At 55.9% G+C, this 22,161-nt stretch overlaps 10 protein-coding genes across 10 annotated transcripts; 4 read left to right on the forward strand and 6 right to left on the reverse strand.

The window, feature by feature from the left end:
- Nucleotides 1–754: 754 nt before the first annotated feature.
- Nucleotides 755–1,549, forward strand: BKA78DRAFT_293933 (uncharacterized protein; the record flags this gene model as incomplete). The annotated part of the gene is made up of 1 exon (XM_066886271.1): nucleotides 755–1,549. The coding sequence occupies one exon, from the start codon at nucleotides 755–757 to the stop codon at nucleotides 1,547–1,549; it is 795 nt and encodes a 264-aa protein (XP_066746852.1).
- A 479-nt stretch (nucleotides 1,550–2,028) lies between these two features.
- On the reverse strand, nucleotides 2,029–4,099 carry BKA78DRAFT_293934 (XPG domain containing-domain-containing protein; the record flags this gene model as incomplete). Its single annotated transcript, XM_066886272.1, has 2 exons — nucleotides 2,029–3,742; nucleotides 3,813–4,099. The coding sequence occupies 2 exons, from the start codon at nucleotides 4,097–4,099 to the stop codon at nucleotides 2,029–2,031; spliced, it is 2,001 nt and encodes a 666-aa protein (XP_066746853.1).
- A 3,665-nt stretch (nucleotides 4,100–7,764) lies between these two features.
- Nucleotides 7,765–8,663, forward strand: BKA78DRAFT_351249 (uncharacterized protein; the record flags this gene model as incomplete). Its single annotated transcript, XM_066891128.1, has 2 exons — nucleotides 7,765–7,869; nucleotides 7,953–8,663. The coding sequence occupies 2 exons, from the start codon at nucleotides 7,765–7,767 to the stop codon at nucleotides 8,661–8,663; spliced, it is 816 nt and encodes a 271-aa protein (XP_066746854.1).
- Nucleotides 8,664–8,685: 22 nt separating this feature from the next.
- On the reverse strand, nucleotides 8,686–9,057 carry BKA78DRAFT_351250 (uncharacterized protein; the record flags this gene model as incomplete). Its single annotated transcript, XM_066891129.1, has 2 exons — nucleotides 8,686–8,718; nucleotides 8,845–9,057. 2 exons carry the CDS (start codon nucleotides 9,055–9,057, stop codon nucleotides 8,686–8,688), a joined length of 246 nt encoding a protein of 81 aa, XP_066746855.1.
- A 752-nt stretch (nucleotides 9,058–9,809) lies between these two features.
- Nucleotides 9,810–10,355, forward strand: BKA78DRAFT_293937 (uncharacterized protein; the record flags this gene model as incomplete). The annotated part of the gene is made up of 1 exon (XM_066886273.1): nucleotides 9,810–10,355. One exon carries the CDS (start codon nucleotides 9,810–9,812, stop codon nucleotides 10,353–10,355), a length of 546 nt encoding a protein of 181 aa, XP_066746856.1.
- A 267-nt stretch (nucleotides 10,356–10,622) lies between these two features.
- On the reverse strand, nucleotides 10,623–11,851 carry BKA78DRAFT_335908 (P-loop containing nucleoside triphosphate hydrolase protein). The gene is made up of 2 exons (XM_066890227.1): nucleotides 11,479–11,851; nucleotides 10,623–11,429 (listed from the first exon to the last, which is right to left on the reverse strand). The coding sequence occupies exons 1-2, from the start codon at nucleotides 11,740–11,742 to the stop codon at nucleotides 10,656–10,658; spliced, it is 1,038 nt and encodes a 345-aa protein (XP_066746857.1). The 5' UTR covers nucleotides 11,743–11,851; the 3' UTR covers nucleotides 10,623–10,655.
- Nucleotides 11,852–11,936: 85 nt separating this feature from the next.
- BKA78DRAFT_309738 (HCO3 transporter family-domain-containing protein) lies at nucleotides 11,937–14,195 on the forward strand. The gene is made up of 4 exons (XM_066888061.1): nucleotides 11,937–12,308; nucleotides 12,358–12,451; nucleotides 12,499–13,436; nucleotides 13,489–14,195. Exons 1-4 carry the CDS (start codon nucleotides 12,037–12,039, stop codon nucleotides 13,952–13,954), a joined length of 1,770 nt encoding a protein of 589 aa, XP_066746858.1. The 5' UTR covers nucleotides 11,937–12,036; the 3' UTR covers nucleotides 13,955–14,195.
- On the reverse strand, nucleotides 14,174–16,808 carry BKA78DRAFT_104242 (uncharacterized protein). Its single transcript, XM_066882134.1, has one exon. The coding sequence runs from the start codon at nucleotides 16,642–16,644 to the stop codon at nucleotides 14,605–14,607; it is 2,040 nt and encodes a 679-aa protein (XP_066746859.1). The 5' UTR covers nucleotides 16,645–16,808; the 3' UTR covers nucleotides 14,174–14,604.
- An 829-nt stretch (nucleotides 16,809–17,637) lies between these two features.
- On the reverse strand, nucleotides 17,638–19,844 carry BKA78DRAFT_104231 (organic solute transporter Ostalpha-domain-containing protein). Its single transcript, XM_066882133.1, has 4 exons — nucleotides 19,637–19,844; nucleotides 19,487–19,585; nucleotides 19,030–19,330; nucleotides 17,638–18,960 (listed from the first exon to the last, which is right to left on the reverse strand). Exons 1-4 carry the CDS (start codon nucleotides 19,732–19,734, stop codon nucleotides 17,977–17,979), a joined length of 1,482 nt encoding a protein of 493 aa, XP_066746860.1. The 5' UTR covers nucleotides 19,735–19,844; the 3' UTR covers nucleotides 17,638–17,976.
- A 555-nt stretch (nucleotides 19,845–20,399) lies between these two features.
- Nucleotides 20,400–22,138, reverse strand: BKA78DRAFT_293942 (uncharacterized protein; the record flags this gene model as incomplete). Its single annotated transcript, XM_066886274.1, has 2 exons — nucleotides 20,400–22,058; nucleotides 22,115–22,138. 2 exons carry the CDS (start codon nucleotides 22,136–22,138, stop codon nucleotides 20,400–20,402), a joined length of 1,683 nt encoding a protein of 560 aa, XP_066746861.1.
- Nucleotides 22,139–22,161: the final 23 nt, after the last annotated feature.

Here is a 22,161-nt window from a genome sequence, read left to right on the forward strand (position 1 = left end):
GTTCAAGCCCCGCAGTGATCGACAAGGGATTTTTCTGTCTGGGGGATTGACAGATGTGCCTGCGCACAGGGCAGATTCCAAGACATTATGGCGTCACTGGCCGGATGGTGTTGGAGCATGTCTGGTGCCAGTGGTCGCGCCGGAATGAATAGTTGTGGAACAAACGTCGAAGTCCAAGTTGTAGTTCTGTGCGTATTGCCTGACCGTTGGAAGCCAGTTGACGTTTCGCCTGACTCGCAGCCAATGACGAGGCAGGCGGGCAGCGCGAGTCGACCGGGGCTGGATGGTGTTTCAGGTCACAGCACCTCAACCCAACCTGATCCTCCTCCAGCTCCACCGTCATCTTCATCCCAACCACCACACGCCCGCACGCCACCTGTCCCTTCGACCGCGATCCATCATCGTGACGGCACAGCTGTAGCACCGCCTCAGCTGCTGATCTGACGACCTACAAGCCCCGTATCTCTCCGCCGTTTGCGCCCTCGTCCCCCGACCTTCCCGGCCAATCTCACCTGCAGCCTGCCTTCCTACGACCCGACAGCTGCCTCATCCTCGCGAATGTCCAAAATTGTTGCCTCTCTCGACCTCCGACGTATCCAAATCAATCTCGACCAACCTACTACCTTATCGACCGTCGCCGCGGCTACCCAGAGCCTCCGGCCGTGAGCTCTCTCCACATCTCCACATCCACACCAACCAGTCGATCGCTTAGCACACTCGAGCCAGCCAGCATTCACTCACACATTCACCAACCATGTCCGGAATCGGCATCTTTTTCCTCGTCGTCATCCTCCTCATCGGCGCCACCTTCCTCGGCTACACGGTGTGGGTGCGCCTACGAGCCAAGCGCCTGGGTCTGCCCACCCCGTCACTGAATCCATTTGCGCGCGAGTCGTCGCGCTCCAGCGTCGCGGCGTCGGCGCTGCCAGCCCCCGCCCCGGGCGGCATCGTCGGCTGGGTCAACGACAAGATGGCGGCACTCAAGAACCGCCGCAACAACCGAGGGGGCGCCGGTCGCGACCGTTACGCCGCCGGAGCATACGAAGAAGCAGGTGTTGGAGGAGGCGGAACAGCACCTGGTGGCGGCGGATTTGACGGACGCGGCGCGGCGCGCGGCGGGGCTCGAGGCCTCGACCCGGACGAAGCCTGGGACACGCGCGTGGGCAACGAGGCGTACTACGAGGAGCAAGAGTTGGGGCTGCAAGAGCCAACGGCGTACAGCGGCGCAGGCTACAGCGTGGCGGGAGGATACGGCGGCAACGCGTACGCGGCGCAGAGCCGGGTCGACCTGGGAGACAGCGGGTACGGCGGAGGAGTCGAGCGCGGCCGCAGCAGGTCGCGGGAGCTCGACGACCGGTACGAGGAGGAGCTGGCGAGGACCACGACGGCGGGCAGTGATCCCTTTGGCGACACGGCGGAGCGGAGCGACATGGGCCTGAGGGGCGTGAGTCCGCGACCAATCGACACGAATGTTGCTAGAGCCCAGCAGCAGCCGACCTCGAACGACAGCCCGAGTGAGCGCAGGAGCATGTTCCGAGAAGACGTCTAAGGTCGGCTTTGGACGCCGTTATACCGTTGTCACAAGCAAGCAAGCGAGCAAGCGAGTCGCTGATTGGAGCGAGCGGAATTGAAGGAAAGTCGCGGATGCCACAAGTTTTCCCTTTTCGGTCAGTCAGCCTATGGCATGGAGTTTGTCGGATATGGTTGGGACGCGCTGTTCAATGTCCTGGTACAGCAGCAGCGAAAGCAGCAGCTAGCAAAATACTGTTCAGTTCATACCTCTCGTGGTTGTCATCTCATTTACTTTCTTCGCATAGGTAGACCTGGATAGTCTTGTGTTGATCATCTACTCGTCACAAAATTCGATTGCGAATTGGACAACTCTTGCTTCCAACCCTATCATGCGGGCTTCTGTGTGGTGCTTGGGAAGTGGCTGAAATGGTTTCGAATACATCTGGTCTACATGGGGCTTGCTACACCCTCGTCTATAGTCTTGTCTACCGAAGCGGATGAAACCTCCCGAAGCTCTCAACTACTCCCGTCCTCATCGTCCAGCATATCCAGAAAACCAAACTTATTCCCATCTACTGGCGCGCGAGGACCACGATGCCGCGACGGCACCTCCTCAGCGTCGCCCCCCTTTTCGAGCTTCCTCTTCCGACTCTTTCCTCTTTTTGTCTTCTTCTTGACGTCTACGTCCTCGGTCACATTGGGTACGCAGCGGATGGCGTTCATCACCGTCAACCCGCTGATCGGCGTGGCAGCCGTGGCAGCGGCCGTGGCTTCGTCCGTGTTGATCTCATCAAACAGCAACGACGCAGATGGCATGCCGCTTAAGAGGGCAGCAACCTCCGCTATCGCGCCGTTGGTCGACGCATCCAGAGCCGACTGGGCCTCAGGATAGGCCTGCATCGCTGCTGTCACGACTTCGAGCACCTGACGCAGCATGCGGAGCGAGTAGAGCACGCCCTGCACCTGAGCGGCGCGGTGGACCGCATCCCACGGCACGGGGGCACCGACTTGCCCAGCATCCGGCGGTCCTGTCAGCAGACGCTGCACTTGAGAGTGCGTGGGCAGTTGCTGCTGTTCGCCAGCTTCGGCCAGCTCGTTGCAGAAGTAAGCCACAGCAAAGAGCTGCCAGAAGAGCGAGGGCGATGCGGCGAGCGAAGCCTCGTCTCCAATGCTGGTCCTCAGGGCCACCATGTTGGAATGGAGCTCGCGAAAGCTCTGGCATAGCTCGGAGCCGCTGTCGTGGAATCCTACGGCGTCCCCCAGGATGCGATTTCCCCGTCGCGCGAACTCGTGAATGCAAGAATGAGGGGGAAAGAAGCGCCCAAGCGTCATGTAGGAGAGCCGGCGCAAGGGAGCTGAGATACGCCAGGCCGATGCACGGGATGAGTCCTCGATGAGAAAGGGTAGGTACATGTGGTATTCCTTCTGGCTAGAATTTGAAGGGGGCGATGCGGTTGTCAGGGGGTGTCCGATTTGGTGGATGAGCTCAGATATGCGGGGGTCGAGTTTGCGGAGATACGAAGTCAAAGTGACGAGAGCATTGCTCGGGTCGGCCGTTGCAAGCTGTTTGGCTGCCCTCAGTTGTGCTTCGTAGGAAGAAGACAGCGGCTCAAACTCGTTCAGAAACTCGCAATACAACGAGTCAGACTCATCCAGCTCTTTGGCAAACTTGACACATTGCTGCAGGGAGCGGTGTGGATCTTGCTGGAGTGCAAACCCAAACGGCGGCAAAGCACGGAGTCCGAGTGTTTTTGCGACCTCAGACGGACAGTACGCGTAGCCTTTGAGGGACGAGCGGCCGGGCAATGTTGAGACGCTGATGTCAGGAAAGCGCAAAACAGAACCAGACGCGCCGAGATCGTGGATCAGGAGGTCAGAGTCGTTTGATATGAGCCAACACGGTGAGGATTGGGAGAGTGAGCGGACTAAGTCGGCGCAAAAGATGTCGGCTTCGGCGGGGACTACAAAGACGCGCTCGCTGAAGCAGCTATCGTTGAGATAATCGATGACTGCTGGCACAAGAAATGGGGTCGCCGGTAGCCCTCTGAGTTTTTCTGGAATCGAGCGGTGTTGACCAAAGTCAATCTTATTGGCATTGGCCCTGTTTACCAAGATGGACTGCGGATTCGCCGCCCTGAACGTGGCGAGTTGGTTTGTGTAGGACTGTAGACGACCGACGCGAGTCTCCCGTTTTGTCTCAGGCAGCACGCCATCGAAAAAAATTGCTGCTCTTCAACTTAGTCAATCAGGTTAAGGCAATTGAAGTTTCGGAAGCTATTCTCCCCATTTGCGCGACTCACATGGACAATCCGTGCTTCTCCAGCACCGACAGAAAATCTACAGCAACCGTGCCGACCTCCGCGTAGGATGGCGTCGCCTCGAACGCGTTGCTCGAACGAGACCGTGCCGCAAACGCTCTCTCATACGCAAAGTAAGCAAGACCTGGGCCGTCTATCACGACATGTCGTTTCGTGTCCTGTTGCGGCTCGAGCCGTCTCCCGGATGGTGCTGCGTGAGCATAAGCTGTACCAAGCTCAACGCTAGACCCGTAGTCCTGAAGAGTAATCAGGAGGCGCTGAATGCCCATGGCAATGATTTGACGTTGAGGATGAAATGGGACGGCACGATGGGTACGTTGAGTTGATCGGTCGGCAAAACTTAAGCGGCGCGCTAGTCTCGATCAGGAAGTCGACGATGGTAATGGTCCTATTACGGAATCACACGTCTGGGACTGTGGGTTTGGTTTGGTTCCCCATAATTTTTCTGTACCCATGTCACATCATCAGTGCTGTTAGTCTTCTCATGATAGTATATTCTAAATGCGGATGGAAATCGATAGATCACTCCTTGGAATTGGCCTCTGGCCATGAGGGAGGTTCCTTCCTTCCTCGCAAGTTCGCATCATGACATCTTCAACTAGAAGCTGAGTATATACTAGCCTTTCTTCTGTTGTCTCTTTCTTTCTTTTCTTTCAGCGCTTGTCCCCCATCCGTATATCAGCATTACCAATGTTCCAGTGGAGTAACACCTACGCCCGGCCAAGTCTGTCACTCCGATAGCCGCTACCACGGACGCGAGCGAGTTTCGAAAACGGCAGAGAAAAGACCTCTTGTAAACAATGTCGTCAGTAGTCTAGAAGCGTCTTCCCAGGCAATTGCGTCTTCATTCGATGCGAGTTGCAGTGACGTTGATTAGGTGAGAAAGGCGACTAGTGCAGCATTAGTCCAACCAAACGCGTAGCAATAATGACTGAAGCAATTTGCCAGCATAGAGTCATGACAAGGTCTGCGTCGAGGCAATGAGACAGGCACTGCTTCACAAGTACACGCGGCAGCGCAGCCTAGCGCGTTAGACAACAGCGCGTTTTCTCGACTTTGGAGACTCGCACCTTCCACAGCAAGCGGGCATGGAAGGCTGCAGTGTAGGAGAACCGCTCGCTCGAGGCGAGATAAGAGGTATGTAGCTCTTTGCATTGCAGGCTCCCGACCGATACCTATTCTTGCCATCTGATGAGCAGTTCCGCAGGCAATCTCGTGTGCATTATCGTGGAAACAAAACAGAGTGAAGTGGACGTTGCAGTGGCAAACTTATGCACCGGTCGCCTCATTATGTTTCTCAGTTTTGAGCCCACGACTTGGCTGCTCACTGAATGGAGGCTTCGATTCTTGTCTCAGCCTCACGACGAAGTGTTCATGAGATGTCGTCGCCTCACACAACCCATGTGTGGTCATGCAGCCCCCATGTTTGCTCAGCTCCCCAAAGATATTCTAGTTTCTTACCGAAGGCTGCGACTCTGGTGCTCAAATAAGCCATCTCCGCCTCTTTCAGACGGGTTCGGTTAGAGACTGCTTTTCGTTTGTTTCGCCAATTCTTGCAATAGCTCTTCTCGCGAAGGCAGTCCCAGGCTGACTCTAGGCTCCAGCTCCTGAAGCACTCTCAAGTACCGGGTCGGAGGATCATCAGCTCTTTTCACCTTAATCAAACCACCCCTCGTCAGTCTTACGTTGGTTGTTGTTGTTTCCACACCTGGGTGTCGGCATTGGTTTCAATCAAAGGAACAGTGTCAAGTGAGGCTGATATTCAGAAAGAATATAAAGCCGTCTTGGACAAACCGTTCGAGGGTCAAAACACAGGCTGCCAGTCTTCGCATCACATCACTCTATCCAAGGCCGCGCTTGCTCTCTCGATTTCCAACATCGACCAGAACTTCTCCCTCGACAGTCCCCGGAGCATTCGAAATGAGATTTTCACACACTTTGATTGCTTTGGCTTCTGCGGCTCTGGTAGCCGCGCATCCGGTCGCAAAGTCGGAGAACGGTATAATTTCATGTCCCTCTTTTCCAAGTCATACCAGCTAATCCTTTCCAGTGGCTATTCGTTCAGCTGCTGTCTCCGATGATGTGGTACCCGTCGACGGCGGTCATCATGTAGCCCAAAGCAAGAAGCTGCTGGGCAAGAGAGCACTCGGTGATGATGATGACGGCGACGATGAAGATGGTACGGACGCCGCCACTCCTGGAGGCAATGCTGCCCAAGGAACCCAGGGCGGCGACGCGGGCCAAATCGCGGGCACTGGACAAGGACAGCAAAACGGAAATGGCCAGCAGGGAACAGATGTTGGAAATCAAGGACAGGACGGCACGGCCGACGGCCGCAAGGGCGGCAATGGTCGAAAGGGCGCTGGACAGAACGGCAACGGAGATCAAGGTGCCGGAATCCAAGGTGGAGATGCAGGCCAAGCAGGAAATGGCCAATTGGGAGATGGACAAAATGGACAGGGAGAAACCGGAGAGACTGGACAGGGCCAAGCGGGTCAGGGTCAGAACGGTAATGCTGGGGATGGAACGGGAATCCAGGGGGCAAATGGACAAGGAGAGACTGGACAAGGCCAAAATGGACAAGGACAGGACCAAAATGGACGCCAAGGGGGAAGGCAAGGACAGAACGGACAGAATGGACAGGGGGAAAACGGACAGAGGGGAAACGGACAGGGACAAAACGGACGCCAGGGTGGAAATCGCCCAGGTGACAGGCCGGCTCCACCTCAACCCACTCCAGGCCGCGAACCTCGTCCCAATGGTCAGCAAGGCCAGGCAGGAAACCGGGGCCAAGGTCAAGGTCAAGGTCAAGGTCAAGATGCGGGTCGTGCTGGACGACAGAACGGCAACCAAGGACAAAATGGTCAACCAAAAAGGCCCGGACAGACCCCTGATGCTGCTGGTGCCGCTGGAGCTGCTGGACAACAGAACGGAGATCGAGGACAGCAAAACGGCAGAGGTGCACAGGGCGGCGACAACGGAGCCGCTGGTGCTGCCGCTCAGGATGGACAGGATGCAGCCCAGGGACAACGAGGCCGAGCAGGAAACAACGGAAATGCTGCCAAAGGACAAGATGACCAGGGCACAGGGGCGCAGGGAACGAGGGGTCGAGTCAACAGCACTGCAGCAGCGGGCCTCAACGCCACTGGCCTTGCGCTTTCGAACAACACGGCAGCAACCAAGAAGCAGGGCCGCGAGCCAAAGACCGACAGAGTTCGACGAAGCTTCAACCTGTGGGAGGTGGCGGCTGAGATGTGAGCTCTCGATGGGCGTTCGCGCTGGTTTGATGCTTTCTGGTTGGAAGTTCGATGCGAGTGCGCTGGGAGCCGGCTCTCCGTTGTAGAATATTGTTTCCTGGTTTTCGTGCTTTGCGGAGCGGAGTCAATCTGAAGGCATATTTCCTGTTGTATTCTTATCTTTTGCCCAGAAATGTCGCTGGCTTTTGTCTCGTGAAGGTAGTTGTCATAATGGAGAATCTGCCAGCCTCAATTGTCCATCAGCCACACCTTTGGGTGCCGCAATGAAATGCATGATCATATCTTGCCAGGTTGACCATGGTCGAACGGTCGTCAAATTTGCTGGAGTCGACTATTTGTGAGACCAAATATTCATGCGGCGCATGCAGTGAGTCGGAAGAGGGAAAGCTTGCTTATGCCTTTGTCAAGGTCGAACGTAGAGGCGCATTTATGCGCAGGTTCGGCGATGAATGTGGCGTTTGATCCCTCGAGATCGGAAGCAAGGAATGCGGGATCTGTAAGACATGGCTTGAGATACGGGCGTTCCGCGAGAAAGTTGGTCGCGTGGTTGAAGAGGTGAGGTCTGCGGTCGTTGGCTGGCAACCGCCGCATCGGCTAGCGAGTCATTATCCCAGCAACCGCTAGCACCGTCCAACGTCAATCCGTTCTCTCTTGTCAACGACAGCGCTTGCGACACCATGTCCGAAGAGATGAAGGTGAACCCTGTGCGGGCAAAGGAGCTCCTTGAGAACATCACTCATGTCGTGGAGCGCATAAGAGCCGTCAACAAGACGGGGAAGAATGTGAGAGACTTTCTTTCCGCAGAACTGCGTCACTCGACGTCTATCAGTAAAAGCGCAAGCAACAATGCTGACTGACTTCCCAGGTGCGCCTGATCGCCGTATCGAAGCTGAAGCCTGCGACCGATATCCTTGCCCTCCACAACGCTACACCTCCCGTCGTGCACTTTGGCGAAAACTACTACCAGGAGCTGCAAGAGAAGGCGCAACTACTGCCCCGCTCGATCAAATGGCACTTCATCGGAGCGCTCCAGACAAACAAGTGCAAGCCGCTTGCTGAGCAAATACCAAGCCTTTGGTGTGTGTCGAGCGTTGACAGCACGAAGAAGGCAGACAATCTAGAGAAGGGACGCAGAGCGCTGGTGGAGAAGGCAGGCGCTGAAAACGTCCAAGAGAAGCTGAGGCTCATGGTACAAGTCAACACAAGCGGCGAAGAGAACAAGAGTGGCGTGGAGCCAGAAGACGCCGCAGCGCTTTGCAGACACGTCATTGACAATTGCCCGCATCTGAAGCTTGCTGGACTAATGACCATTGGCGCAATCGCCAGGTCGCAGGCAACAACACCAGAGACCGAGAATGAAGACTTTGTGAGTCTGCGTGAGACGAGAGACAAGGTTGCTCAGGAGCTTGGAATCGCCAAAGAGGAATTGGAATTGAGCATGGGCATGAGCTCGGACTTCGAAGGCGGGATCACGATGGGCAGCGATGAGGTCAGGGTGGGCACGACGATATTTGGACAGAGACCACCCAAGAAAGACGCAAAAGTCAAAGAGGATGTGGAAGAGGCGAAGAAGTAGCAGAGTGGAATTCATTTGTGAATCATGAGCTGAAACCCATCCTCCGCAAGAAAGACTTTCTCAAAACGTCAGCTAATGTGTCTCACTACGCAGGAAAAACATTACTGACCTTTCATTTCAGGCTGTCAATGGGACCGCGACCAGACCCAAGCCATCATGTCGTCGCTTCTCGTCGCTAGACGTTGGTGGAGATGGGGTGACCCTCGTTCGCCTTGTTCATCCTCTCGAGCTTGTAGTGGATCGCCTCTTCGTCCTGGGCATAGCGGACGTTCTCCATGGCAGTCAAGATCCTCGCCTGGTCCCTGAGAAGCTCTCGGATCGCGAGATAGTAAAGGCCAAAGGCCAAGCCGAAGGTGATGCCCAAGATGAGCATGATCTCGCCGAATGGATCCATGATCAACAGGGAAGCTTGCGAGCACTCAAGATCAGCTTCAGGGTCAATGAGAAGCAACCAAGGGATTCAACTGACCAAGCAAATTGTGAGGATTCGTGTGGAGCACCAAAGGTTCTAGGTGGAGATGATGTTGAGGTGAGTGCGGTTGTTCCTCGAAATCGGAGCTTGTGTCTGTGTTGTGATGAGACGAATTGAGCTCAGAAAGAGATTGGGAAGAGGTGCTCTAGATGTGTTTCCCGCCGTGAAGACCTTTTGGTTCCGCGCGCACGACATCATGCTTACATCGTCGGTGCCCGCCACCCCAAGCAGGTGCGGCAGTCCAGATGAAGCGCTGAGGTGTTTCTACTCACACAACTCTGACTTTCCCAGTCTGGCTGTCCATCAATTTGTGCCTCCTAACATATTTCAACACTCATCAGCAACACCTCTACTTCACTGATCTTCAGGGGTTGGATCCTTCTATGTCATGTACGGAAGGGGATGGACTCTCAGCTCCCATCTGCCTGGTCCTGTGGTCTTTGGCTCAACGCCTTGCCCAGTGATCAATTTTGACAGTTTGCTCAAACAGTCCTATGCTTGGAAACCACCAGTTATGCCGACCAAGCTTCCAGATTTTGCCCACTCAAACCAAACATCTCAATACAGTCATTTGAAGCCATAAGCATGCTGATAAAGGAGCCAAGACCGGCCCTGCACTTTTCAGCTGCTTGCCATTTTGCACGCCTCCACCCTGCCTAATTCTGCTCAGCACGATGTCCTCCGACGCTCAGAAGCACTACACACTACGCACCCAGCAGCCGAGTTTGCAGAAGCAGCTCAAATCATTCCGAGACCTCATGTACGAGATCCTGGAGCTGAACTACGACAATCGCAGCAGGGTCCCCATGGAGCTGGCCAAGGAGGCACTCACCGTACTGGTCGAGGTCGATCCAACCTCAACGGCGTTTCCGACTGCGCTCAAGCCTTTCCGCGAACTGCTGGACCGCATGCATTCCAACTTGCCGCCGCCTGGCAGAACCAGCTTGAAAATGCAAGAGATGCACAAGCACTTTCAGAAGGAGCATCAAGAGATCATGAAGCAGATTGCGGGACAGTCGGTGCCGAACGGGGATGCAATGCATGTTGGCCGGGACACAGTTGAAGACGAGGAGTCTGAAGAGGAGCAGGAGGAAGACAGTGACGAGTCTGAAGAAGAGCAAGAGCAAGGTGCGGTCGTACGCCGGGACAAAAACACGGATATTCAAGTGCACGCGCGGAACAAGAGTGTTGAGTCGACAAGCAGCTCGAAGGTATGGTGAGATGAATCGAGACCACTAGTGGCATGGACCGACTGACATTGCTGGGCAGTGGTCAACAAAGGCCAACAGGTAGACTCAGGATCTAGCTCAGCGTCAGAGAGACCAAGTCGGAGTCGGAGTTGCAGCTGAAGCGGAGGGAGGGCGAGAGCATCCATGCGAGGTTAGAGAGACGACGGGATGACTTGAAGGGCCTCGATATCGCAGACGACTGGGTCCGCATTCCGGTCAAATGGATTGATAGACAGGATCACGAGTAGAGAAATTTTGCAGAAGATAGAAATGCTTATTTTCTTCCCACGTTTACGTGTCCCAACTTGTTCGGCGGCTCTGCTCTCTCCGGCGTTCTTTGTCGGCCTTGATAGCCTGGTTCATGCTCGGCCCCTGCTCCTTCAAAGCGGCCTTGTGACTCGACAGACCAGCGTCCGATACATGGTCAAGAATAAATGTCCCTAGTTGACCATTGCGCCATCTCTGGATCATCCAGAGTGCCGTTGCTTCTGTGTCCGGGATTCCGCCAGGCTTCAACCTTCCTGACCGCTTCGCCATAGCCTCCAGGAGAACATTGATGTCATTAGTTGGCTCATTGTACTGAGCATACAGAGTTGGGTCGTTGACGTTGATGTGGTAAAGAAGATAGTCTGCCAGCACTTGTGGCGGGATGATTGTGTCCTTGACGCATCCACAAAGCGCAAGCTTGAGCATAGCCTCGGGATCAGGTACGTAGGGGATGAATACACCTGGTGTGTCCACCAAGTACAAACCACCCCTCTCATCGTCGCCTTCTGCTATTTTCACAGACGACGCGACCTTTCTTGTTATACCCGGCTGCGCACCTGTCGGGGCAGCCTTGGCCTTCCTAACACCTTCCCAGCGCAAGTTGTTCAAAAGCGTCGACTTGCCGACATTGGGCATCCCAACGACCATCATACGCGTGCCTACGGGGGATCCATTCTGAAAAGCGTAATCTTTGGCGAACTTGAGGACGTCTTTGACACTTTTGGAATTCTTGTCAGTAAATTTGACTGGCGTCGGTGCAAGCCAGTCGCGGATAATGCGCATGTCCTTGGAATTTGCCTGTGCCCATCAGTATCCTGAAACTGGCGGTAGGATTGGTCTGAAATACCGTACGGCCGCGTTTGTCCTGGGCCTTTCCAAGGTCGGCTTTTGTGTAGATGACCATGCGCTCGCGGCCAGCCAATGTCTCTTCAATCAGCGGATTGTAGGAGGAGAGCGGCACGCGGTAGTCTCGACACTCTACGATCAAATCGATGCCAGAGAGCATCGACTTCATTTTGCTCAAGCCGGACTTGTGGTGGCCGAGGAAGTAGGATCGCGGGAGCGAATCGAGGGTCGGAAAAGCGGCCCGCGGAAGGAATTGTGAAGCCATGGTCTGTCGTCACGAATGGTTGGCATGGTGGGCGTCAGAAAGGACCGTGTGTGGTTGTGGTTTGAGCGACAGAGAGACGCGCACCGGGGCACGCACGTTTCGCCGTCGAATCTTGTTGCTGCCGGCAGTAGCCCGCCGGGGACACTGCCGTCATCGTGGCGGGGCACCCACAGGACACCTCCACACGCTAGCGACTCGAACATGATCTTGACCGCGCTTGTATAAGTACCCGTGTCTCTCGCCCGAGCCAATCCAACATGGACCTGGACCCGTCATCTTCTTCTTCGCTCTAGAATGTCGGGGCACAAGACGGGGTGGTTTGCCCCGAACGGCATCTTGAGGCCCTTTCGACTGCTCCGTCAAGATTTAACCAACTTGCCAAAGAGATATGCTTCGGATTGGTCCATCTTCAATCAGCTTATCTTTGCCAGCGCCGTCTATGTCTTTTTCACCAATTTGCTCCCTGGAATCACCTTTGCTAGCGATTTATACGAGCTTACAGGCAGCAACTGGGGGACGATAGAGGTCGTCTTCAGCACGGGACTATGTGGCATTATTTTCTCGCTGTACGTCTGACCAACTTCTAGTCGATATAAATGTTGACGTAGGCCCCAGTTTTTCGATACAGCCTCTCACGATATTGGGCGTCACGGGACCTTTTAGTATTTTGGCAGAGAACATCTACTCTCTATGCGAGTCTTCCTTTCAAGTAGGGACCCAAAAGTCAAACGCCAACTCAGTCTCTCATGGTCGCAGATTCCATTCTTGCCATTTATGGCATGGTCCTTGATCCATGCGGGTTGGATGCACTTCATCCTTGCCATTTTCAACGCCCACGACTATACGATGCGCTACGTGACGACCTTTTCAACTGAGATCTTCTCCTTGCTGAACAGCATCATCTACTTCCACAAGGCCATCCAGGAGCTCGAGCGTGCCCACTCTCGTCTTTCCTTTGCTGCGTTTCTGTACTCGGTCATTGGGTGTATAGGGACTTGCCTCCTTGCCATATTTCTGGCGTCAGCAGAACGTTGGAAGCCACTTTTCCACAAGTACATCCGGATGGGCCTGGCCGAGTACGCGGCGGCCATAAGCATCATCTTCTTCATCGCCATCCCGCACGCTGGGGAGCTAGCCAGTTTGGACCGCGAGACTCTGCCAGTCAGCCACTCGTTCCGACCCACCAGTCCCGACCGATCTGTCTTCTTTGTCAAATTCTGGGAGTTGCCCGTAGCGTGGATCTTCGCCGCCATGATTCCAGGGGCCATCATTACGACGCTCTTCTTCTTTGACCACGAGGTCAGCAGCATCATTTGCACGATCCAACGGTATGGAACCAGGAAGCCTGGAGGCTACGCCTTGGACATTGCGCTGCTCGGTACAACCACTGCCCTCTGCGGTATCCTAGGTATTCCGCCTGCCAACGGGCTTCTACCGCAAGCTCCACTGCACTCGGAAAGTTTGATGCACGACGAGGCAGAAAACATCCAAGTCGTGGCAGCAGGGGGCAACGACACCGTCACCGAGGTTCGCTCTTCCCGCCGCGTATATGAGCAGCGTTGGAGCCATTTCCTGCACGCAGCGGGCATCCTCGCATTCGTCAGCCCGCCGCTCATGAAGGTTCTCGGTCTGACGCCGACGAGCGTCCTGGCCGGGCTCTTCCTCTTCATGGGCGAGCAAAGTCTCTCCGTCAAGTACGCCTCGCCCCCTTTCTACTCTCCAAGTCGCCAGCTAACAAAGGCCTAGCCCCATCCTCATGCGAACCTTCTACATGCTGACACCTCCCTCGGAACTCCCTCCCCTGCCCCAAACCATCAAAAGCTACATCCCGGTGCACCTGTACACGCTCAGCCAAATCATCATCACGGTCGTCATCTTCATCGTCACGCTAACCAAAGCCGGCCCCGTCTTCCCCGTCATCATCATCCTGCTCGTCCCGCTGCGCCTGCTCGCCATGAACCGCATCTGGAGCCGCGAGACCTTGCGGTACGTGGACGCGTGGGCTTGCCGAGACGGCACGCCCGAGGACGACGCGGAGAGGAGGGAGCGAGCCAAGAAGCGTGCCGGCGAGGCCGTCGCCACGGCTTTTGCGGCCGAGCACGATGTTGAGTTGGGGAGTGGCGCTGCTGCGCGTGCCGACGGCGACGATGCCGAGTCGATTGTGCTGAGGCCGGTCTCGAGGTCGAGTCGGAAGGATATGGAGAGCTCGTAGATGCGAGATCTGGGAGCAGAGCTGCTTTAGGTTTTTGTCATTAGAGACGGTGGCTGGGTGGAGAGGGTGAGATGTGACAGGGTACACGTAGACTTTCAGAGCGTTGTTTTCGCCCCCCTAGACACCCGAGAACAATACACGTCCCAGGGACCCCTTCTTGTCAGCATACGTCTTTCCCTGCCATCGTCGTTGCATTGGCGACTTTGGGGGATTTGATCATGCGCTTTTTGAAGAAGTTGACATCACCCAGTTTGCCAACTTTTGCACCCACTTCCGCTGTCCGCGCTACTAGGTAATTACCTCGGAGTCCGCAGGAAGTGCTTCGAGCCCGGTCAACATCACTCATCGACAAGCCAAACGATCCAATCAGCAGTCATCATCACGGACCCGATCTGAGAACGTGATTTCAATGACTTTACTATTTTTGCTTTACTACTTTGCTACTTGCTTTTGGTAGCTTCAGACCGCGTAGGCGTAAACTATATAGGTGAGTGAGCCACAAACGCAGCGCGGCAGCCTCGTCGTCTGTTTGCGCATCGAATCGAATCGGATGCCGCTGGTAGGTAACATCGACAGCCTGCTTTTCTGTCGTTTTGATTCTCCGCTTCCATCGGCGTTCCTCCTCCGCACCTAATCTCTTCGAGGCGCAATCACCACCTCCTCCTGCCATAGTCAGGCGGCGGACCACCCATGCCCGTCTGCACACCCCAACCACGATCTCTGAAGCCACCGCCGCCTCGCGGGCCCCCTGGGCCACCACCGCGGTACCTAACCGCGCCGCGTCCCCGCACTCCCTCAGCATCAGGGCCGGCGTCGACCAAGACGTCGCCGTCGTCGAACGTGTAGCGGCGCTCAGCACCTGCGCCCGGGCGGTCGCTGGGTCGCCAGTTGCGGCTGGAGCAGCGGCGCAGCTCGTCGAGGCGGCGGGTGGCCAGGTCGGCGGAGACGGGGAGGAAGTAGAGCTTGGGCTTTGCTGTGGTCGATTCGAACAGCTTGTCGAGGGCGACAAAGGACTTTTCGGTTGCCGGGCCCGCGGGTGCTGCGGCTTTGGTGCTCCTGGGCGAGTCTGGCGGTGCTGGTCGTGCTCCGCGTGGTGGTGACGCTGGTGCTGTCGGTTCGGCTGGTCCACGTGGCAGCTGTTGTGATGATGGTGCGCCGACTTCGCGATGCGAGGCACGCACGCCTCCTTCGACGTCGGCGGGTTCGTATACGACTTCCCAGCGCTTGCTCATGCGGCTGGAACCGCCGCTCTCCTTCTCTTCGCGCTCGATCCACTCGCTGACCTTGTCGTCTGGGATGAAGTCTGCCCACAGGGGCTTGCGGCTACGCTCGGGCGGCCATACTGCTTCGTGAAGCGAACTGCGGACTCGGGATGCGGCAGTGATCGAGTCAAAGAGGGCGAGAACATGGGTGCGGATGGGGTCGAGATGAAAGAGCTCCAGCGCATTAGGATCCGGCTCTGATGATGAGGGCGGCGAGGCAATAGAAGTTAAATGGTTCTTGAGCGAAGTGGGTTGCAGAGGACGCATAAAATTCCGAATGTAAAGGCCACGAGTTGCAGGGTGGAGAGCGGGTGAGATGGCACGGTCGTCATCTTCTTCGGCGGCGTCTGGATGCGCGCTGGGCATAGAGGTGGACTCTCCAGCTGGGGGAAGCAAGGATTGGTAACGGGCGTCTTTGTGAGGCTTTGGGGAAGTCGAGCGAACCCGGGACGGCTCTCCACCATCCTTGATCTCCTCATGGTGATTCTTCGAGCTGTCATCAGTCACCTGCTCAACTTTTCCGGCAGCAGTATGGTCCTTCTCTTCATGGTTCTGAGCTTCGTCAACGCCTGCCGATGCGCTTCCTTCCAACTCTTTGTTGATCCGCGCGCTAGAAGTTCCCTCGGCGTCTTCGCGAGTCTCAACAGGCGACACCTGCTCTGCCGACTTCTCATCCACGTTCACGGTATCCTTTAGGGCGGCATCTTGCATCTCCACCTCAGGCGCGGGGCCATCCTCCTTCAGATGCACAGTCGGCACGTGGTCGCTGTCCAGTTTCAACCTCTTCCTAGTGTCCTCGACATTGACGGGTGGTGTAACACTCCGTCTCTTTCTCGTCTTGGCCTCTTCTTTCGGCAACTCCGACGACGCGCTGAGCGACGGCTCCTTGGTCGCAAGCGACCCTCGACCTTCCATTTGTTGCGATGTTTCATGCGATTGTGGGGCAGACGCCTCTGCCGACGGCGGCGCCTGTTGCGACTCTTCCTTTGCTGGCTGCGCATCGACAGTCTTCGGCTCATCGGTTTCCGTGGACCCCGCGGGCTTGTCCGCTTGTCCGTCGTTCTCCGTCTCCGTAGCCTTGTTGTCAGTCGCCTCGTCCGGCGCGTCCGGCATTGCTTGATCCTGCGCGCCTCCATCGTCCTCCTGCGGCTCTACATCGCCGTCTTCCTCTCGGGGTTCATCTTTAGCGGGCGCGGCATCAGTTGCGGGCTCGGATTCGGGTGGCACTTCGCGCGCTTCAGCCTCTGCGTCGTCATTGGTGCCATCCAATTGTGCATCGACTTCGGGTTCTGCGTTCGCGGTTTCGGCGTCGTGCTGTTCGAGCCTCTCGATGATTTGCGCTTTGCGCGTCAAGCCCGTCGACGGTATTCCGCGATCCTTGAGAAGCGCGCGCAGGTTCGCGACAGTCTGCTTGTTGTACTCGGCCATGACGCGTTTGCGCAACGAGACGTGGTGAAAAGGTACGGCGGCGTCGTTCGCGAACTGAGGTGAGGATCGGTGAGGCGCAACTCGGAGAAGACGCGTCAGGCGCGTGCGATCTGAAAGAACTTCGGCGACTAATCAAAGCTGATAGGAAGCAATGGCATAAAGCGATGATGTCGTGCGGTAATTGTAAATTCCGAGCTGCCGGTGCGACTGGACGCGGATGTTGAAGTGACGACGCGGGAGGGAGACGGACAGCGAGCGGAGCTGTTAGCGCTGGACCCGAATCGGACCGAGACATTACCGAGTCGCATACCCGTCCCATTGGATCGCCCTACACCCAAAACGCTACCACTTCAGTCGTTTCAGGGAGGAGTCGAATCGCCGCTTTGGGATGTTGTCGTCTATACTGACACAATGACCTATAGCTAACAAGGTATCCATTGCAGCGGATACATGGAACAGAGACTATCTCAGTATTCAATCCATCCGCTGAACATTTCACTAATCCCCGGAACAACGGCAAGCACAGCATCAATTCGCGCGTCCGCCTCCTAATGTAGCTTGACAGGGAGAGCATCTTGATGCCCGCCGCGAACGGCACGCAAGAGACGGGCGGGAGATCTGCTTGGCCAGGGCTGAAAAATTCCGACACGATCATGACCGCTACATGGTCGCAGGAAGCTGGGCATGGAGCCTCTTCATTTCCCTACTACGAAACATGGCGCCACAGCGGTCACCTCTTCGTCAATGGCCAGCTCAATCTCGTAGTTGGTGATTAGTCTTTCTACCAGTTGGTAGTGTTAGAGAGATCGGCCTACTCACGAGCCAAGAATAGGAGAGGGGGGAACTTGATATGTTGCGGCCGTTGATCATAATGATAGACGCGATGCAAGGAGAGATGGACGGGCATGCGAAAAAAGGCATGCGAAAATTTGAAAAATTTGCTCCGTTCTAGAGCGCGGAATAGACAGTCCAAGACCAAAAAGGAAAGAGGTATCATAAAGTAGCTAGATTCTCCACCAATTCTCTAGATTTCTCAGCGTCCTTTGTTTTTCTCCACCACAACCACGACCATCCCAAACTCTTGCTCCTCCTCCCTTCGGGATATCAAACCATAATTCCCTCGCTTCTGCAACCTCTCCTTTGGACCCGCTGTGAATTCCGTAGGCACCCAGTTGTGCTGCCTCAAACCCTAGATGCTTGCCTGCAAAGAAATAGTGAAAACCAACCTCCATACGCCGGCTGTGCCCATGAGACCAATGAAAATGGGAGAACCCTTTCGAAGCAGACGCGTTGAAAAACGCCAAAAGACGCCAAATGTGATGGTATCCGCAATCAGACAAAATTCGCCGGGCGCTGTGCCGAAGATCCAGTGAGCAAATGCAGATTGTCGCTCTGTCCTGGCCGTTGCTGAGTGTATCCATGGTACGCCGTGTCGCTGTCAGACCGGTCCCTCGCAGCCATGTACTCGTTGTTTTCATTCACTCTGCCCCGCCTCTCGTCCGGATGCTCGTTCACGGGGCTGCTGTGCTCCGAGTCCAGATTCAGACTGCTCCTGCGGTCGAACTCGTCGTCGAAGTGAGCGTCCTGACGCGCGCGTCCATAAGTCTGCGGTTGGTCGGACATTTCCACCGACGCGGACGACGGCGACGTAGCTCCTTGAAGCCTGACAGAGTACGAGCGGTCGGTGTGACGGTGTCGGACGCCAACAAACAGCCAGCGGGTTCCACGTGCTGTAGCTTTGATGATATCCCAAGGGTTGAACGCATCCACAATGGCCATGGTTCCCATACAACCTCCGTGGTAGCGCTTCTTTTTCTTCTTCTGGTCCCGTGGGTCCGTGGGATCGTCGAACGGCGAAGGTTCTTCCTTCGTCTTTGAAATCTTGTACGGCTTGTAGGGAAATGCGAAGAGATGCAGAATAGCGAAAAATGCCATTTCGAAGCAAATGAGGACGTTCGGAAGACCGACAGAGATGTCGGCAGAAGCGAGGTATTTGGAAGTCTTGAGGACGCCGTTGCTAGTCAGAAAGTCGATGAGAGTCGACTGCCAGAAACAAAAGAAAATGACGAGCTTGATGCTGAGAACTTTGAGGAATGGAGAGTACTGTGCCAGGTCCTGCTTCAGTTGAATGTAGAACTGGATGAGGCAGTACATGGCGATCGTGACTGCAATGGACTCGAATGCAAGCGACCATATGTGAAGGTAAGCCGGCGAAAGTGAGTCCTCGCATAGAAAATCTGCCTTTTCGCCAATGACGGAGAGAATGGTGAAAAGCACGCGGATGAAGCAATACTGGAATACGGAGATCCAAATAATCTGGTGACCAAATTAGCACACTTGGAGAACCAAGACGGCACCGTGGTGGACAGCGTGGGGAGAGCTCACATTGAACCACGTCAATCCGCTCCTTGGTTTTCTCAACCAGCCCTTGTCTTGTCCACCGCTGCATTTTTGAGCCCACGTCATTGGCCACACCCAGTTCTTTGGCTCTACATTCCTAAAGTATTCCTTTTGTTCGTGTAGCGTCGGAGCAATGTAGTGGCATAGCAAGGTGAAGAAGCTCGAAATGGCAAATGCCTCGTAGCAGTCGCGGATGACCTCGAAGTAAATGTGCTTGGTGTAGTAGTGTATCGAGAGGAGGGATACGGCGGCGTAAATGGGTATCATAAGCAATATGCGAATAATTCTGTGTTCGTCATGTCAGCCACAGGCCCAAGCTACAGCATGGCAGACGGTGGGTGCCAAGACTCCTCCTCCAAAATGTTCTCTCTCGGTGTTCAGAGACATTGGTCGCGTGTTGTGGGTAATACAGAGGGCGGGGAAGCGCCCGGCGTTTACGTACTGTTTCTGCTCCCAAGGTCGCGAGTAGTGGGTGGCATGGTTGAAGATGAGGATGAGGGATATGATGACGGCTATGGCAGTAAAGACGAAGCCAATAATTCTATGGGAATCAGCTCAGTACGCGGTGCAGAGGTGGCGGAGGACGACATACTGGATGATGGTGTGAAAGGTCACGCCGAAGTCTGTGCCAGACAGCTTCCAGACATCCTCTTCTTCAATCTTGTCCACGTCGTCGGAGCACTTCTTCATGGCGTGGGTAAAGAGAGAACGTCGGTCGGAGGCGCGCAGAATCGGAGGATTGGGCAGGCCTTGTTCTCATATGGCTGACGACGTTTCCCCAGATTGGCTGCAGGTGGTGGGTAGGGTTGGTTGGTGCGGTAAATAGGGGCCCTTGAACTTTTAGGTGCTTAGGGTGTGGAAAAGCCTTGCAACAGCCAGCCCCCGAGGCAGGGCGCAGCATTGCGAAAGGAATGCCCGCGCAGCGTTTGTCAGACCGAGTGGGCGGCATTCCAAACATAGTCACATGGAACCATTTGTCGCCGGTCGAAGAGCGTTTCCTCTTCCGTGGCCGGCGCCAGTTTGACTGGTTGGTGGATGCACAATGGGATTCACAACGCGTACTCTGCCCGTACTTGGAGTACCCACTTGGTCTGACAGTGGGTCATGTCTCTGCCCTAGATGATTTCGTAGCCCCTCCGCGCCACCGCGTAGCAGGCGCAGCACTGTGTGAATGCTCTACGAGAAATTGGCCACGGACGGGCACCGTACCGATAGGTACTGACGTGTATGGCACTCTGGCGCAACCATCTCTTGACGAGGTGTCGCAAAAGTCTCTGACAACCCTGCACGAAACACTGCCGCTCTCAAACCGCCAACCTGGTGCGGCCGACTGACTGCCAAGTCGGCTGTTGCAGTTAGGCCCCGCTGCTTCCCTGCGTCTGTCCTGCGGCTGCTGTTTTCATGTTGGCCCGAGCCGGGCTCACATCGCCGCTTCCGCTTCCTCCACCATCACCGCTGCCCTCCCTGCCTCCATTTCCATTGCCTGTTGCTCCTCGCTCGCGTCTCCCGCGTGCTCCAGCCTTGAGAACCTCCCATTTCTCCCTGTACCGTCCCAGCACACTCAGCAGCTTTTCATTCTCCCGTGCCAGCTTGTCCTTCTCCCGTTCCTGGAACTCCTTTTCGCGCGCCAAGCTTTCCACCAAGACTTCTAGCTCCCGCAGGCGATGCTCCATGTTGGTTTGGGCAGCCGCGGCTCCCGGAGTCTGAGGCTCGCTGTTTGCTGCCGACGACGATGCTGCCGGTCGGTGCGCCCGGAAGCTTTGCGCGAGCGCTAGGGACTGAGATTGCGAAGATGCCTCCCACATGTGAAGCCGCTTGCTTAGCTTGTCAAGCAACTGGCGCATCATGGTGTTTTCCAGATCGAGCTCTTCCATCGTCTTCCGCGACCCTCCTGAACCCCCGCCTTTGCCATTTTGGTCCGCTGCTGCAATCGTCCCGGCAGAGCTAGGTCGCGCTCGTTTTCCAGAGCGGGTCATGGTCGGCGAGGGTGGTGCCGGCTCTTCAAACGCATCTACGAACTCCTCGCCGTCGAATGAGCGCTCCTCCTCCTCGATTATCGGCGAAGGCACGCCTCCATGAGTTTGGTTCCCGTTGTGATTGAGGATCCCGGCATAGGAAACGGTTCCTCCTGTAGTTGGCACAACTATGAAGCTTTCCCCACCGCTGGGAGCCGAGTCCAACGCTCGTAGCGTGGCTTGCGAGAACAAGCCGTTGACGTTTGGAGTGGAGTCTGCCCGAACGCTTGTGCTCGGAGTCGCTTGCTTGGCCGAGGACTTTGAGGCTGGCTTTTGGGGCGGCGGCGGCGGCGGCGGCTGGCTTTGTTCCTCGTTGATCAGAGGTAATCCCGTAAAGGCCAAAGGCGCCGACAAGGCAGAGTAGAAGGTTTCAAAAGTGGAAAAGAAGCGCTTGAATCCCTCATCAGAACTTGGCTTTGCTGGTGGCGATGGGGCTTCCTTCTCCGACGTGACTTGGGTAGCCTCTTCAGAATCCATGGAACTCTTGGCCGATTGTTGTAATCCATCTTTTCTAATGTCCTGCGGCAACGCCCTATCGGCTCGGCCTAGGATCCTTCCGTCCACATGTTGTGCAGATATGGCGGGTGCGGCAGGACGGCGGGAACCTGGAATACCGCGGGCAGAGGCGAGGTTGCTTGCTATTGACGACGAAAGATCCCGGGGCGGCTTTCGTCGGGGAGCGCTTCTCGGGGGTGATGTTGGAGTGCGCTTAGGCGAAGTCGAGCGCGTTGGCGGAGCAGAAGACGTTGTTTCGTGCGCTTGGTGAGAGGTTGATGGCGGCTCGCTTTGTGTCGGGGATGTGGTGGAGTTGCACTTGATGATAGTCGCTAGACGGTGGTGATGGCTCTCGAGGAGTTTCAGTATGCGGAGTGCCTCAGCATCACCCGTCCCCTGCGAAGCTTTTGCAAACTCCCCAGCGGCCTGCTGGTGCTCATCGCTGGCTTGGGAGGAATTCGCCTTCCAGGTTTCGGCGGATGCGTTGCGCGCATGAGCGTGCGCCTGGAAAGTGTCAGCGTGGAGGTGAGGTCAGTGAAGGGACATCATGGTGGCCTTACCAATGTCAAGGGCGCCGTTTCCATTGCGACGACAGACACGAGTTGAG

The sequence above is a fragment of the Phyllosticta capitalensis genome, assembly GCF_038381095.1.
Source record: "Phyllosticta capitalensis strain CBS 128856 chromosome Unknown BKA78scaffold_3, whole genome shotgun sequence".
In the NCBI taxonomy this organism is placed as follows: Eukaryota; Fungi; Ascomycota; class Dothideomycetes; order Botryosphaeriales; family Phyllostictaceae; genus Phyllosticta; species Phyllosticta capitalensis.